This window comes from Ursus maritimus, unplaced genomic scaffold (assembly GCF_017311325.1).
Source record: "Ursus maritimus isolate PB19 unplaced genomic scaffold, ASM1731132v1 scaffold_8, whole genome shotgun sequence".
Classification (NCBI taxonomy): domain Eukaryota; kingdom Metazoa; phylum Chordata; class Mammalia; order Carnivora; family Ursidae; genus Ursus; species Ursus maritimus.
Genome location: NW_024426996.1, coordinates 14,841,817 through 14,858,733, shown reverse-complemented (window position 1 = coordinate 14,858,733; position 16,917 = coordinate 14,841,817). Strand labels below are relative to the sequence as shown.

Sequence of the window (16,917 nt, the reverse complement as noted above, 5' to 3'; positions counted from 1 at the left end):
AGGCTTTCCCTCACGATTGTTACCTAATAGTCAAAAGACAACTCTTAGATAAACAGGTAGCATGTCCAAGTTTATGGTAGAAAAGAGGAGAGATTGGCAATTCCAGCTTTCTCTTTCATCAAAAACAAAAACAAAAAATCTTCCTAGAGACTCCAAAGACTTCTTAAAAACTGGGAGAGCTATTTAATTATCTAGTCCCTAAAATGGAAATGACAAGAGAGAATAGGGGTATTAATGTCTATTGAGTTAGCAAACAATGTTTGACACACCATTGAGAAATTGCTTGTTCCAAAGTCTACAAATTTAGCTAAATAGACCTGTTACCTACATTAATTTTCCTGCCCTTAGAAGATGCCATTTTCTAATTTTACTTTCTGTGTTGTGGATATTAATATTACTTCACTTAAATTTTTTCTTAAAGCGAACATGTGAATTCCCTTAATACTAGATTTGATATCAGGTGTTGAATCGTTTGGTTTGTTGTTGTCTTATTGTTTCTACCAGAGCTAAAAATTTTCTCTTTGGTAACAGTCATTTATTGCTTAGAATGTGATAGTTTTGCATTGCTGAACCCATACATAAATTATTTTACAGATACGGAGGTAAAACATTTGTTTTTATTGTTAAATCTTAACCTAATGTTTTTGAAATAATTCCCTAAGTATTTTGGAGTCTCACATAATTTCAACATGCAACACTCATTTTTCTTTCCATTTTATGAAACCGTTAGACCATTAAAACTATTTAGTGATATTCATCCCATCTGGGAACATCGGAGTGACATTTGCTTTGGCTTCCCGCCCCTTTTTTTCTCATAGGTTGATCATTTTTGCCAAGCTACCACCTGATATTAACATATTTTGGAGGCATTCTTTATTTTTCTTTCTTTCTTTCTTTCTTTCTTTCTTTCTTTCTTTCTTTCTTTCTTTCAGAAGCCAATAAAATGGCTACTCTTTGTTGAGAGAAGAAACTTTACAGCACATTTTGAGTAAGTTAGTGTAAAGGCTCAGTGGGCCAGCTGGTGGGGCACCAGCTTGTAAGAAGTCCACAGTTAGGGTATTGCTGGGTCCCACTTTGTGCAGCCAGAACCAGATGAGATGAGAGCACTATTGCCCTCTTCATAGATACAACCCACCATTTGCTTGTTAGTGATAGATAGAACAATATTAGGGTCCTTCTTCATGCCTAAAGCTGCTTTTGGGGCTAGCATATTGCAAGGGTCCAGTCCCTTCCATGCAGCCATCATGGCCTCCATTTCCAGCCCAGTCGTCTGTTCATCAGTAGGAACACCACCTCCAGATGCTATGGAGTGCACAGCGGAGACTCCCCTGGGACTGCAGGCCCTCAGGGCCCGCAGGACCAGTGCTCCAACTCTACAATTTAACCTTGAAGCCATCACGCCCACTACAAACAGCCTAGAGGAATTGTTTCTTAATCATTGGGTCCCAAGGGCGAATAGTGGGTATGTTCAGCCCCAAATGCATGCCACAAGAAATTCATTCTGTGTGGTTATTTTAAAATCATTAATAAAACAGAGCAGAATTGGCCTGCTTTTTATTACTACCATGCGCCAGAAGTTCTAGACAATGTGTGATAAAGTATGCCTTCCTGTCTGTCCGCAAGCCACCATGATTCTGCCTCCTCACTTTTGGTATGCACTGCGTCATAATTCAAATTTTTCCCTTTCAAATAAATTAACAGTTTAGGGTTTAAAAAAAAAACAAAATATTTCTGTCTGAAACATTTCATGTAGATGAAAACTCTGGGCATTTTTAGCCAGTTTTATCACCTTGATTATAATCATGGCATCGTCAGTTGTTGGAAAACAAAAGGTGAACAGAGAAATGAACAACATTTACAGTAAATGATAATTGGATATAAATTTACAACTGGGGGCATCTGGATGGCTCAGTCTGTTGGGTGTCTGCTTCGGTCAGGTCATGGTCCCAGGGTCGTGGGATGGAGCCCCGCATTGGGCTCCTTGCTCCGGGGAGCCTGCTTCTCCCTCTCCCTCTGCCTGCTGCTCCCCCTGCTTGTGTTCTCGCTCTCTCTCTGTCAAATAAATAAATAAAATCTTTAAAAAAATCAAAAAATAAAATAAAATGACTATTCAAATAAATAAATAAACTTATAATTGTAGCAAAAAGTAGAATTTGACTATTCTCTGCAGAATATTTCTGCTTTTCAATACAATTCCTTTCCCAAAAGGAAAGAAAAAGAAGACCCAAAACTAAACTTTCATTTATTGCAATGTTTCTTATATCAAAGTGACTATCTCTAACTTCCTATGTCTATTTGGTGTGGGAGCTAAATATGGAATATAGGGGGGAAGGGCAGCATAAGGCAAAGCCTTTTCCTTCGAAGAATGTGTATCATGGATTTGATTCTATAAAACTGCGAAGTACTGATAGTTAAATGCTTACCAGCCTTTCGGTCTTTGTTTTTCCTTTATATTAAGTTTTTTAAAAAAGTAACCAAGTGGGGTGATATAAATTCCTCAAATTCATTGTGATCCTTTGTTTCTCCAGGCATTTTTGGACAGAAACTGGAAGACACCGTCCGTTACGAGAAGAGATATGGAAACCGTCTGGCTCCTATGTTGGTGGAGCAGTGTGTGGATTTTATCCGACAAAGGGGGCTGAAAGAAGAGGGTCTCTTCCGGCTGCCAGGCCAGGCTAACCTCGTTAAGGAGCTCCAGGATGCCTTTGACTGTGGAGAGAAGCCATCATTTGACAGGTAGATTTCAAGATTTCACTAATCATCCTTCCCTGAGAAATCCAAAGGGAACAGAAAGAATGCAGTGAGCTGAGATGATAGAACCTTAATTGATGTTATAAAATGGCTTTAGAATATGGATTATATAGCCACACAAGGATGAATTGTTTTGATTAACTTACAGTGTCAAAAATTTAACACTTGAGACGTCTTTCTCCTCCATACTTTCTGTCCCCCTCAAAACATGATTGTTTCTTCTTTTCCTTTGGTTCTAAATTAACAGTATTAAATTTTTGCATTAGAAAAGTGAACTTTTAAAATGGGAGTCTTCTCTTGTTCAGTGTTTTTTAAAATTCTTTCAGCTAAGAGATATTGAAAGTATTAATAAGCAGAGATTGGGATATAGGCAATGTAATGAAAATAACTGTTTTTAATAATAATAAAAGCATTATATTTTTAAATATATAGCTCCACCTTAAAATGGAGTAGATTTACAAGGAAACAAGAAGTATAGCATGATGACATTCAGGGAATAAGGGAAGTTCCAGGAAAGAACATATAAAGCATCTATAATTCCACTAATTAAAACTTAAATATTTATGGTAATATTTTGAAAATTACCTCCTTCTCTTCACTTTTCTTAGTTAGTAGAAAATAGTATTTTTTATCCTAATACTACCAATTTAGCATAGTGTAGCAGATATTTTTCATATTAATATTTGAAATATCCCCAAATTTACAATATATTTTAACTGGCTATTTGATGGTTGGCAACCTCTGTAAGCATAATTTTTCCTATCTAATATTTCGCTCTATAAGCATATTGTTCATAACCATTTCAACAATTGGGACATTTGTGTCATCACTTTTATCACTATAAATAAGGTCATAGAGGATATCCACTCACATAAATATTTTCTTTTTTTTGGGATTATTTCCTCAAGAGAGATTCTCAGTATTGGATGTTGTGGATAAGAATAGTCTTAATCTTGAAAACTGAAAATTGCATGCTTAGTATTATTTCTCTTTGAAAGCATAGAATCAGCACATGGATAAACACAGATCTATGGAACAGATAGACAAGAAGACACTTGAATATATGCTATAAGACAAAGGAAGTATCTTTGAGAATATAGACTCTTGCTAATAATCCAATAAATGCACATTAAATCATTTAATGCCCTTCCACTAGTCACATTAACAAAATCTTGAACAATGGTATTACTCAGTGCTAGCAAGGTATGTTAAGGTAGGCACCCTGATGGTGAGAGTGCAAATTATTATAGTCTTTCTAAAGAAATTTGGTAATATCTTTCAAGACTGTTTTAGCAGGAAATTCTAATCCTAGAAAAAAATCAGATCTGTGGGAAAAAACTTAAGTGCAAAGTTGCTTATTACAATTTTTATAAGAGTAAAAAATGAGCACCAATCTATTATCTCTAGCAGTAGAGTATTGTTAATTAAATAATAGTGCATTAATACAATGTTATACAATTATTAAAATTTTGGAAAATGCTAATTATATGATAGTAAGTGGAAATAATAAATGGAAAAATAAGACAGGCTCAATTAATTGATTGAAATCCTACCTGTTTACAGAAAGTATTACAGACAGTTTGTAGACATTCACAATTTATCTCTGAAAGATAAAAATTAAATGTGGAGGCAAAGAAATGAATTCAAAACCAGAGTTGGAGAGCAAATTTCAAAAACACAGATATCCTTTTGGCAGGGGAGCCCTGTGTCTTATTCTATACTTTGAAAAAGAAAACCTAAATAGTAGTTGCAAATTCAGGCCTATTCACAAGTCATACATAATGGTTTATCTAGAAGAAATGCAATTTTTTGATTTTTTAAAATTCTTTCAATTTCCAAAATTGAAAGAAATTTGTCCAGTGGGATCCTCATAATAAATTATCATATAATGGGATAAACAACATCTTCTACAATGAACTTCATGTGACATTGATAAGTTTCAGTGGCTTTTTCTTATATATGCCCTACTATGTATGCAGATGACATTATAGAAAAGTATATTTATTAAAAATTATTTTACAAATTAAAAATTACATCTATGATTTGGTTTTTATAACAAGATTCTTACTAATATGAAAGAATGGGGGGATATTTATAAGTTTTAAGATCCTATAAGAAAAGATATGCTCTGTAAGCAATTATCTCCAAATCATGTTCTTAATAGTGAGCTGATAATGAAATAGTGTGCAATCTTTATATAAAATGATTCCACTTATAAAAAAGTATTTTTTGTATGAAATACATAAATGCATAAACAGACTGAAGAAAAGGTAACAAAAGATAAACATTGATTTTGTGGGATAGTGAGTGATGTTTTCTTTTTTTTTTTTAAATATTGTGATTCCAAGAAGCATCCATTACTTTTATAATCAGAAATTTCATCTGAAAGATTTTTTATTTACCTGGGGATTTCATGCTACATAAAAATCTCCTTATCTTTAATTTCTAATGAGTGATTACAGAAGCTACCTGTCAACTAGAAAACCTATAGGAAAGAGTTGTAGCAAGTATTTGAATGTTAGCACAATATGGTAACGCCGCTAGCATCCCGCGAGGAGAAGGGGAGTGTCCTTCAATTGCTCAGTCATTCAGTGTTTCAGGTTTCTACTCTTGGGTAACAAACCACGCCAGAATTTTGTGACTTAAGTAATAACAACCGGTTACTGCTCCTGGTTCTGCACTCTGGGCAGGAGCTGGCCGGGATGTGCTCCCTTCTCCTGCACGTGATGTTGATTCACCAGATCAGTTAGGGTCTGAAGGATGCAGGATGGTTTTACTCAGATGTCTGGAGCCTTGTCCGAGGTGGCTAACATGGCCGAAGGCTGCTTGACCTTTCTTTCTCTCTCTTTTCTCCTTCTCTTCCCCTCTTCCCTCATGCCCTTCCCTCTCCTCTCTCTCCCTCCATGTCTCTCTCTGTCTCTTTCCGTGTAAATCTCGCATCTAATAGAGCTGCTCTGCATATGGCCCTTATCCCAAGCAGACTGGTCAGACTTAGTGACAGGATACCTCAGGGTTCCAAGAAAATGAAAATGGCAGTTTGTGAGCCTCACAAGGGCTGGGTCCAGAGGACAGTGTGATTTTTGGTGCAGTCTATTGGTCAAAGCAAGTCACAAGACAGCCAGCCTACATTTGAGGAGAAGGGAAATAAACTCTGCCACTTGATGGAAAGAGGGGCAAGCACGTAAAGAGACGGAAGATTTGTGGGAGGCAATTTTAGAGAAAATCACTATAGCTTTAAAGTCTTGCAATCAAGTGGAGTAAATCCCCTAACTTCGTTCTTTCTCAAGATTGTTTTGCCTATTCTAAGTCATTTATATCTCCTTAAAAAATAAAAGAAAGAAATTTAGCATATGCTTGTCAATTTGCACAAAAAAGTCTGTTAGGATTTTGATTGAAATTTCATTGACTCCACAAATCAACTGGGAGAAAATTGACATCTTAAAAATATGAAATCTTCTAATCCATAAACATGGCCCATCTCTCCATTTCATTAGGACTTTTTGCATTTCAGCAATGTTTTGAATTTTTCAATGTTCAGATCTTGCTCCATTTTGTTAAATTCATCCTCAACTATTTATAGATGCTCCTGTAAATAACGTTGTTTTAAATATTTTATTTTCTAATCTCTCACTGCTGGCTTGTCCAAATACAATTGATTTTTTTATATATAGATCTTTGGTCCTACTGACTTGTCAAGTTCCTTTATTAGTGCGAGGGGGACTTTTGTAGATCCCTTAGGATTTTCTATGTACATAATCTTGTTGACTGTACATAGCGAGAGTTTTATTTCTTCCTTTTCAATATGTAGGCCTTATAGTTCTTTTTCTTGCCTGTTCGAAATTGCTAAGAACTTGTCCACCACAGTAGTGAGTGGACATGCTTTTCTTGTATGTAGAGGGAGGTTTTCAGTCTTTCACTGCCACGTGTGACGGTAGCTATAGGTTTTCTGTAGATGACCCTATGAGGTTAGAAAATGTCTTTTTATTTCTAGTTTGCTGACATTCTTAATAATGAATGAGAATTATATTTTAAAAAATCCATTTCTTTTTGCATTTATTGCAGAAATTATCTGATTCTTCCCTTTTGTGATGTTAATGTCCTGAATTACATTAATCTATTTTCAAATGTTAAATCAACTTTACGTTGCTAGGATAAGCTACATTTACTTACGATGCATTACTCTTTTTATATTTCTGTATCTGACTTGCAAATAATTTGTTAAGGATTTGGGGACCTATATTCATCAAGAGTATTAACCTGTAAATTTCTTACTGTATCTTCAACTAGTTTTGTTATCAGAGAAATTCTGGCGCCCCTAGTAGTTGGCAAGTGTCTCCTCTACCTCTATTTTCTGAAAGAGTAGGTGTATTTTGTATTATTTCCTCCATAAATCTTTGGTAAAATTCACCAGTGATGTCATGTAGTCCTGAAGTTCTCTTCATGGGGAAGTTTTGAGAGATGGCTTTTCTAATCCTCCTTGTGTCAGTTTTGCTAATTTGTCTCTTTCATGACATTTTCCCGTTCCCTATAACTTTTAAAATTTATTATCATGAAGTTGTTTATAATTTTCTTTTTTTTGGTAATGTCTGTAGACTTTTTTAGTGAAGTCCTCTCCTTTACTTCTGATTTAGTGATTTGTCACATCATTTTTTTCTTAGTCTATTTATGTGTTATCAATTTCATTAAGCCTTAAAAAGAACCAGTTTTAGTGCCCTGAATTTCTTTTAAAAATTTTTCTCTGATACTCCGTTAACCCTGATGGTTGTTCTTTCCCTCGTAGCTGTTTTGTGTTTAGCTGCATAAAGTGTTACCCTCTGCTGGCTCATGTTGGTGTTTAGGTGAAGACTCAAGAAGACGTATATGTCGATTTCAAGAAGTCCTTTTGTGCAAGCTCCCTCCTCTCTAGTAGTCTGCATCACAAATGCCAGCTGCTTCAACCTTTCCAAACTGTATCTCTGTCTCTTAGCTCAGTGAGACCGCTGTTCTCTCTTTAGGGTTCCCATCCCTGTCCCGGGCTCTGATACATGACAACGTGCAAGGCTGGAGTAATCATAAATTTACCTCGTTTGATTCCATACTCTCAAGGGTCACATTTTTGCACTATTGACCAATATCTTTAAAAAAAACTTGTTTCATATAGTTAGACTAGTTTTCTCATTTTTAATCACAGATACAATACCTGTTATCCTGTGAAGACTGTGAGCGGATTCTTATCCACAGTTCTGAACTCCTGCTGGACATGTGTTCTCAGGGCTTCTCCTCTGGCGGGTGGGAAGGTGGGAAATGTGACTAGGTTAGGGCTTGGTTCTCTAACCTTTGACTCTTCTCTACTCTTTGATCTACTGTCTAGAACCCTGGTTTTGCTCCATGAGATGACTTCTCCCCCCTCCCCCCCCCCCGAGAAATGGCTCACTTTTTTAGTTGAGTAGTTTCTCAGCCTGCTTCTTGACTATGGAAAGCTGGGGTCTCAAACCCTCTTTTCATTTTGAACTGATACCGTCCCTTTTATTCCAAGCTGCCATAGTTTCTTTAAAAACCTTGGAAGTTTCAAATTATAATCCTCTTGCTGAAACAAAGTCACACCCGTAACTCCCTTTGTATCAGGTCCTGCCATAGGGAGTCCATGAGTCAGCATTTTATGGAACAATCTTAAGATTCTTTCTAAATCTTCTTGCGTTGCTGAGAATCTCTGAGGTGCCACCTCCAGTCTTTCAGAGGCTTTAATGAAGAATCTTAAGTCACACCATCATCTGGTCTTGACCTTCAGGGCATGTTTCACTGGCAGCACTGGATTTTATCTTTGCTCTGGGCCGTTTCCTCCTTTGAGAAGATTTCGCCAGCTGGAGACACTGTCCTGGGGCCACTATAGTTTCTCTAAATTCTTCTTCAGAGTCGAACAGTTTCTAATTAGCTTCATCAGGAACATGTTCGACGTTCTGAGTTACGGCAGCCGAGGGTCTTGCACATTTTTCCACCACTGCTTACTAAGCTCTGCAGGCTCGCCTTTCTCTAGCTTCTAATGGCAATTTTCTCATTGCTTTTCCAGCTCTGATAGTCTCCTTACGACCGTGCAGACACTGCCTGGACAAAGCCAGCGCCATACATTAGAGTTTTGTTGTAGCAACAGCCAATTTCTGGTTCCAGGGGCGGTTTCAGGTATCTCTTGCTGCAGAGCAAACCGGTCCAAAGTTTTTGGTTTAAAAACAGCAGCAACCTTTTCAGATTCTGCATTTGGGGAGTGCTTGGCAAAGACATGGCATCCGTTGCCAGGATCTAATGTAGCCGCGGTATCCTAGAGAGCTACCTTCCAAGCCTGGTGCCTACGCTGGGCGGCCGAAGTGGCTCATGGCGGGTTGAGCCTCTCTCTTTCTCTCTGCAGTCTTGTGTCCTACAGGGCTTCTCTCTTTAACCAATTATTACAACGTTTTACACAGTATCGCAGGACTGAAAGACAGTTTAAGAGTGGAAGCTATAAGGCCTATGAAGAGTTAGGCCTCGAACTGGCACAATGTCATATCCACCAAATACTACTCGTCCAAAGTAAATCATAAGGCCAGTTCTGATAAAAAGAGATTAAAAATTGGTTCCACTTCTTGGTAGAAGGAGTGACATGAATGGATAAGGGTGAAAGAAATTATTGACAGTCACCTTTGGAGACAGTTCATCTCATTCATTCATTCAACAAATAACTTTGGCGTTTTCAGTATGTCTTAGACACTAAGATACCTGTTCTAGGTGAAAAAAACAGTCAATTCTCTTCTGGGGTTCGCATTAGTAGTGGTGGGCAGATAAACAATAAACAGTCAATATGTAAATAATTTCAGAGAGTGGTAAGGATGACATGCTAATATGCTAGAGAGTGAAGTGGTGGAAACACACATCTCCCTGAGAATATAACTTTCAGGTTTAGCTGGAATGACAGGAAGAAGCTTGCCATATCTAAGCTATGGTAGAGGCACACTGTAGGTGGAATATGAAGTACGAAGGCCTTGAGACGGGCATGGCTTAGCTTGTTTGAAGACCCGAAAGGAGGACATTGTGACTGGAATACAGTGAATGTTGAGTACAGTCTTGGGAGACAGGGGGAAGAGATGGATCTTGCGTAGCCCAGGAGATTATGGATTAAGGAATTTCGTTTTCCTTCTAAGTGAAATGGAAATCCATTGAAATATTTTTAACAAGTAAATGGAATAATTTTACTTACATGTTAAAAAATGATGACTCTGTAAAGAAAAACTAATATTTTCCATTATTCTACCCACAGAATATATATATATTTTTAAAGATTTTATTTATTTATTCGACAGAGATAGAGACAGCCAGCGAGAGAGGGAACACAAGCAGGGGGAGTGGGAGAGGAAGAAGCAGGCTCCTAGCAGAGGAGCCTGATGTGGGGCTCGATCCCATAACGCTGGGATCACGCCCTGAGCCAAAGGCAGACCCTTAACTGCTGTGCCACCCAGGCGCCCCCCCACAGAATATTTCTGACACCAAATGTGTAGGTTTTCCACAGCAAGCAATTCTCTAATTATTGGTGAACACCCACTGGGTGTCCTACAATTTTATTAAATTCTGATATTAACTGCCCAGAGTTAGTGCAGATCCACAGGTCTGCTCACCTCCCCAATTGCAGAGACCAGTCGCAAGTCCCAGGTTGTCACATACAACTGGCCAACCAGTTACAAATCGCAGATGACTTGGACTTCACAATTTGCTAGAAGAGCTCACACAACTCCGGAAAACAGTTTACTTACTAGATTACCGGTTTATTATAAAAGGATACGACTCCAGAATAGCCAAATGGAAGAGCTGCATAGGGCAGGAATGGGGAAGGGGGCAGAGCTTCCAGGGCCTCACCAGGCATGCCCCATTCCAGCGAGTTCACTAGCCCAGAAGCCTCGGAACCCCTTCAGTTATGAACTTTTTATGGAGGCTTCCTTGTGTAGCCATTGGTGACTGAACAAATCTCTAGTACCCTCTTCTCTCCCCCAAGACTGAGGCTTAAAGCTGAAAGTTCCGACATCCTCATCACATGGTTTCTTCCTCTGGCAACCACCCACTCCCATCCAAGGGGCTTTCCCAAAGTCACCTCATTAACATAAACTTGGGTGTGGCTGAAAGGGGTTTGTTATGAATAATGAAGCCTTTTCTTTCACCTTCATCACTAGAACTACTTTAGGAACTGGGGATAAAAACCAAATACCAAATACCCAAATAACAAAAGACGTTTCTATTACTTTGATTATTTAGAGATTTACAAGGGTTTTAGGAACTCTGGCCAGGAGTCAGGAAAAAAATCCAAAAATAGATATTTCCTATTATATCACAATATCACATTCTGGCAATCTAAATATCCTCGTTTTGATAGTCAAGCTTGGGTCTCTCTGTCATAGGGAGACACATATGCAAATTACTGGATTCTGCTGATTTAAAAAAAAAGAAAAAAAGACTTCCAGATCCATGAACAGGGAAACATAAAGAAGAGAGTCACATATTTGTGGAAAATGTAATTGTCAACTACACTGGTAGGGGAATAAATAATCCATAATTTCCCAAGAAAAGTAAGATTATTTTCAGAACATGTAGAGTATTCTGCCCCATCTGCTTTTTCAGTTAATTGTCTGAGTTTGGAATTTCTCATGGCCAAGTCCTAGGTAGCTCGGGTTTCAGTTTTGGGGATGTGAAAACAACCTGCCTTGGAACATTTGCTAGCTCAAGTTAGTTTCATCAACGTTCACCATCAAACTGATTTTTAAAACGTTGTGAGTTTAAAAATATAGATTGTGTACATATGATGTTTTCAATAGATGTTAGGTTGTAAAGCAAAGTACAGAAATTTCTCATTGTGAAATATGAGAAAGAGCGAGAATGAGTAAGTCTATTCCCCTGTGTATCCTCATAATGCTTCTCTCTCACCAGAGTCAACAAGATGTAGCTTTTATCTCCACATGTGTTAAAATGTAGAAAGGAATTCTCACAGGAATTCTGCGAAAATAATCTCTAATTTTAATATTAAGGCCTAATGTTATTGGCGCTCCAATATTAAGCCCTAAAATTTGATTTTTAAAGCGAACTTTCTTAATAACTTTAAAAAATTATAACAGTATAAAGTGTTATTAGAATTTAAATATTATTAAGATCATATTTTAAATTATAGCATTTTGTATGCAATTTAGAATACAGAAGACTATAAGAAGGGAGGATGGCTATTTCAAAAGTAAATAACCCAGCTCTTGCTATATATAATGTATAAGTAAGTAGATAAGTAGAAACTTAAACTTACAGATATTTCTAAATACCGGTATGTATTTATACAAAGCATTGGAATCACACAATTTTTACACCTTGTCTTTTCTTGTTAACGTTATATCAGGAACAACTTCCATGTCACTAAGGAGCTTTCACAGACATGATTTCAAGGACTGTGTAATAAGTTGTCATATCAGTGCATTGCTTTGTCTAATTCTGCATCTGTTGTTTTCAATGTTTTGCACACACCAGTCCTACACTAACAACCATCTGTATTCATAAATCAGCCTGTGCTTTTGAAGCTATAAACCCATTTGGAAGATAATATTTCATATTTGAATGAGAAGAAGTATGCTGTCTTATGGAGAAAAAAAAAAGGTTGAGAAAAAGAAATTCGGAACACACTATTTAAACTTTGGTTGCAGGCACATGGACCAGCTCTATTAGAGTATGCACTTTCTGTTCTTTAATGATGTCATGCTATTTTCCCTGTTCTGAGGTTCAAGTTTAACACTGTTAGGTATGCATGACTTTTTGTTCCTACAGTTAGATGACATATTCCCACAGGCTCCTTGACCAAAGTGAATTTTGTGAGGAAGGACATTTTCACTGACCTGAAAGAATTTGTATTTTATCAATTGATTGTCAACTGTAAAAAACAGCACATACCATAGTTCCTAACCATTCTTTTCTTTATTATTTCTGTTCAGAAATGAAAACAAATTAAAATATAACGTTTTATATTGAATTTCCCCACTTTGAGGGGATAAAAATGAAATACAGAATGTGTAAAATCAGATTAGAAGTGGAATGTTCTTTCATTTCCCAAGTTCTCCAGGTGGCATCAGCTGTTAAAGAAGATACGTTTTGGAATTGCTGAAAAGATAGGGTCAAGAATGATGGTGTGGGCATCACCATCAGGGCATTAATTGTTCAGCAACAAAAAAACTATGCATTTACAACACACGTCCTTAAAAGAGCAAGGACAGAAGGCTGTAGAAATCAATGATTTTACACATTCTGTCCAAGAATCCCATAAGGTAGCTGCTGTCCCCGGTACCCCAGACACCTTCCCACAGACTTTGTTTTGCCCTTGACCCTCTTTCTTTTCTTCTACCATCTTGTTTATTTTTTATTTGTTTTTGTGACTGAATTAGGATCGATAAACAAACTGCAGTTCTACAGAGATTTTTTTTTTAAAGTCTAAAACTTAGAAGGCAGACATATATTTTAATTTTTATCTTCTTTTTTTTTTTTAATAATGATTTTTTATTATATTATGTTAGTCACCATACAGTACATCCCCGGTTTTCGATGTAAGGCTCGATGATTCATTAGTTGTGTATAACACCCAGTGCACCATGCAATATGTGCCCTCCTTACTACCCATCACCAGTCTATCCCATTCCCCCACCCCCCTCCCCTCTGTAGCCCTCAGTTTGTTTCTCATAGTCCATCGTCTCTCATGCTTAGTGAAATAAGTCAAGCAGAGAAAGACAACTATCATATGATTTCTCTCATCTATGGAACATAAGAACTAGAATGATCAGTAGGGGAAGAAAGGGATAAAGAAAGGGGGGGTAATCAGAAGGGGGAATGAAACATGAGAGACTAATTTTTATCTTCTGAGTAGCACTATAGCTTTGAGGACTACTGACCTGAGTTATAAAAAGTGGACTTGAAAGGGGGGAACACTGCCCACAGTAGAGATTCTCAAACGTTAGTTTGCGGAAGAATGACCCAGAGAGGTGTCTCAAGATTCGGAAGCTCACAGCCCACTGGCTCTCACTACAGTTTTAAAAGGTTGGAGGGTGCATTGGAATCTGAATTTCAAACAAATCCCCAAGTAATTCTTATATGCATGGTTCTCAAATCATAAGTTGGAAAATACTAGCCAGACTATAGGGTACAGGAGTGTGGGGTAAGAAGAAATGCTCATTTAAAGTGATAGTTTTCTCATATATGAAACGAGAGGAAAAAATCAACCTCATGGCATTATTGGAAGCAACATGTTAGTTCTGACTTAGCTGGGCTGGTCTTAAGCTACTGCGAAAGATCATTTATTTTCTGGGGTATACAGTTAATGCGTAAAATATATTCTTTCCTACCTGCTGAAATGGGCCTGAAATTTTAGAACAATCTATAAAGAACTTCCCTGCACCTTTATGCTTTGATCCATGTAAAAAATCAAACACTGGGGAGTTCAGTAGCAAACTATACAGTTATAGAGCCTTTGTATCATAGTGTGAATAAAGGATCTACAGATAGGATTTGATGGAGGAAAGTGAAGAAAGCAGGTGGTAGCTTAAGGGCATGTGGCTAGGTGAAGAGTTGGAAAAGCAAAGAACTGACTCCCAGGAGTTTGCCTAAGGCAAGCCCTGAATGTGTAGGTGGTAAGCTGGTTACCTGTTTTCAGCACCTTAAGTGATTCTCTGAATCCAGGAGAGGAGCCAGCGCGTCCCCCCCAAACCTGAACCGCTGTTTAACTGTGGTGACTTCTAACATTCCTATTTTTTGATGCAGTTCTTAAATATTATGATGGCGTGACCAGATTTGATAAGCATTGCCTTAGAGTATATCCCAGACTTCTGTCATTCCCACAGTACCATCACGATTTTAGCCGTATCCACAGAACACCTGTGCTAGCTTTAGTATTTCCCTTTACATTTATTCACTGTTTAATCAATTTTGTTGTAAAAAGAATTCGATACCATTATTGTTAGTTGAAAACCAGCACACTCACTATAAATCACAGGTCACTAAAGGCATAAATGCAATGACAAGATGTGTTATTAAATGCCAGCTGAATACAGCTGCTTTCCGAAGACCGGCCCTAAGGCCTTCTGTGTACTTGATGAAAATGGAGATTGGCAAGTATTGGTACCACTTCAACACTTCACTCATTTCCAACTGGTACTTCCTACTTGATATAATCAGAAGGACTAACATTCCTATGGTGCGATTTGATGTCCCTTAGTGTTCCGTTTGTGCGGTATTGCACTTGGAATAGCCCACACTTCAGACCACTCCTCAGCAACACTGGCAGGCCCCCTTCCCTGAACATGTGGCTTCTTACCCAATTTGAACAATGAGTGTAACTCACTAGGGTTCTGTGAAACCCCTTTGTAAACCTACCAGGCTTTGAAAAATTAATGAGCTTTAAAGGGAAGTATTTTGTATGTGGAAAATATTCACATGAATGGGTATTATTTACTAAATATTTTATGTAGTGCAGGTTGTTAGCTAGAAACCTGTCATGTTTCATCGTGCTTACTCTCTTGGTGATATATCTAAAAGCCCGCACATTGGAAGGCAAGGACATGAGTTTCACTTTCCTTTCATTTTATCTTTATTTTTTTAGGGTTTTTTTTTCTTCTTCTTTTTAAAAAATTTTTAAATTTTATTTAAATTCAAGTTAGTTAATGTATAGTGTAGTATTAGTTTCAGGGGTAGAATTTAGTGATTCATCACTAACATAGAACACCTAGTGCTCATCACAAGTGCCCTCCTTAATACGTATCACCCATTTAGCCCATCCCCCACCTATCTCCCTTCATCAACCCTCAGTTCATTCCCTGTAGTTAAGAGTCTCTTATGGTTTGCCTCCCTCTCTGTTTTTATCTGATTTTATTTTTCCTTCCTTTCCCCTATGTTCATCTGTTTTGTTTCTTAAATTCCACATATGAGTGAAATCTTATGGTATTTGTCTTTCTCTGACTGACTTATTTCACTCAGCATAATACACTCTAGCTCTCTCCACATCATTGCAAATGGCAAGATTTCATTCTTTTTGATGGCTGAGTAAAGTTCCATTATATATATATATATATATATATATGTGTGTGTGTGTGTGTGTGTGTGTGTGTGTGTGTGTGTGTGTATGAGATATATATACATATCAATCACATCTTTTTTATTTTTATTTTTTAAATTTTATTTATTTATTTAAGAGAAAGAGTGAGAGAGCATGAGTGGGGGTGGGGAGGAGCAGAGGGAGAGGGGGAAGCAGACTCACCACTGAGCATGGAGCCCAATGTGGGGCTTGATCCCAGGACTGTGAGACTAGGACCTGAGCCAAAGGCAGATACTTAACCGACTGAGTCACCCAGGCGCTTTATCCCTTCATCAGTTGATGGACATCTGGGCTCGTTCCATAGTTTGGCTATTGTGGACGTTGCTGCTATAAACAGTGTACGTACCACTTCAAATCACTATTTTTGTATCCTTTGGGTAAATGCCTACTACTGCAATTGCCGGGTCATAGGGTAGTTCTATTTTTAACTTTTTGAGGAAGTTCCATACCGTTTTCGAGAGTGGCTGCACCAGTCTGCATTCCCACCAACAGTGTGAGAGGGTTCCCCTTTCTCTGCATCCTCGCCAACATCTGTTGTTTCCTGTGTTGTTAATTTTAGCCATTCTGACCAGTGTGAGGTCAATTTATCTCTGGATAAATTTGGAGCTCACTTCTACTGAAATGAGTTTTGAATAAAAATAGTCAATCAACAAGAAGTTTCACAGTATTTGGCATATCAGGTGGTGTTCGTATACTTATTTGCCAGGAAGCAGTGTAGGAATAAGAGCTCAGGTAGGCCCATCATTTACTACCTAAGTTAACAACCTGGGACTAGTTACTTCACTTCTCAAAACCCCTAGTTTCCTCATGTGTAAAACAAAAATCGTAACGCTTAAGCCCCAGGGTTGTTGTATTAATGCACTTAAAAATAAAACAAAACGCATGTTAACTATCCTGGAATTAAAATAAAAATCTTAATTTAAAAAACTAACTAAATAAATAAATGAATAAACCAAAATGGAACAAAACACCGGAAGAAGTGACGTAATGGAATAAGACACTTAGCACATTGATTGCCATTGTCGTATATCATGATGTTGATGATAATGATGATTCTAATATTT

The 16,917-nt window shown here is 37.5% G+C and overlaps 1 protein-coding gene across 5 annotated transcripts in view; it reads left to right on the top strand.

Moving 5' to 3' along the window:
• Window positions 1-16,917, top strand: part of ARHGAP24 (Rho GTPase activating protein 24) — a 489,199-nt gene that overhangs the window by 436,822 nt on the left and 35,460 nt on the right. For all 5 annotated transcript variants that reach the window (XM_008706156.2, XM_040624950.1, XM_008706158.2 and 2 more), the window contains one exon: window positions 2,529-2,736. In XM_008706156.2, coding sequence (XP_008704378.1) covers window positions 2,529-2,736 — 208 coding nt within the window. The remainder of the gene's footprint in view (window positions 1-2,528; window positions 2,737-16,917) is intronic.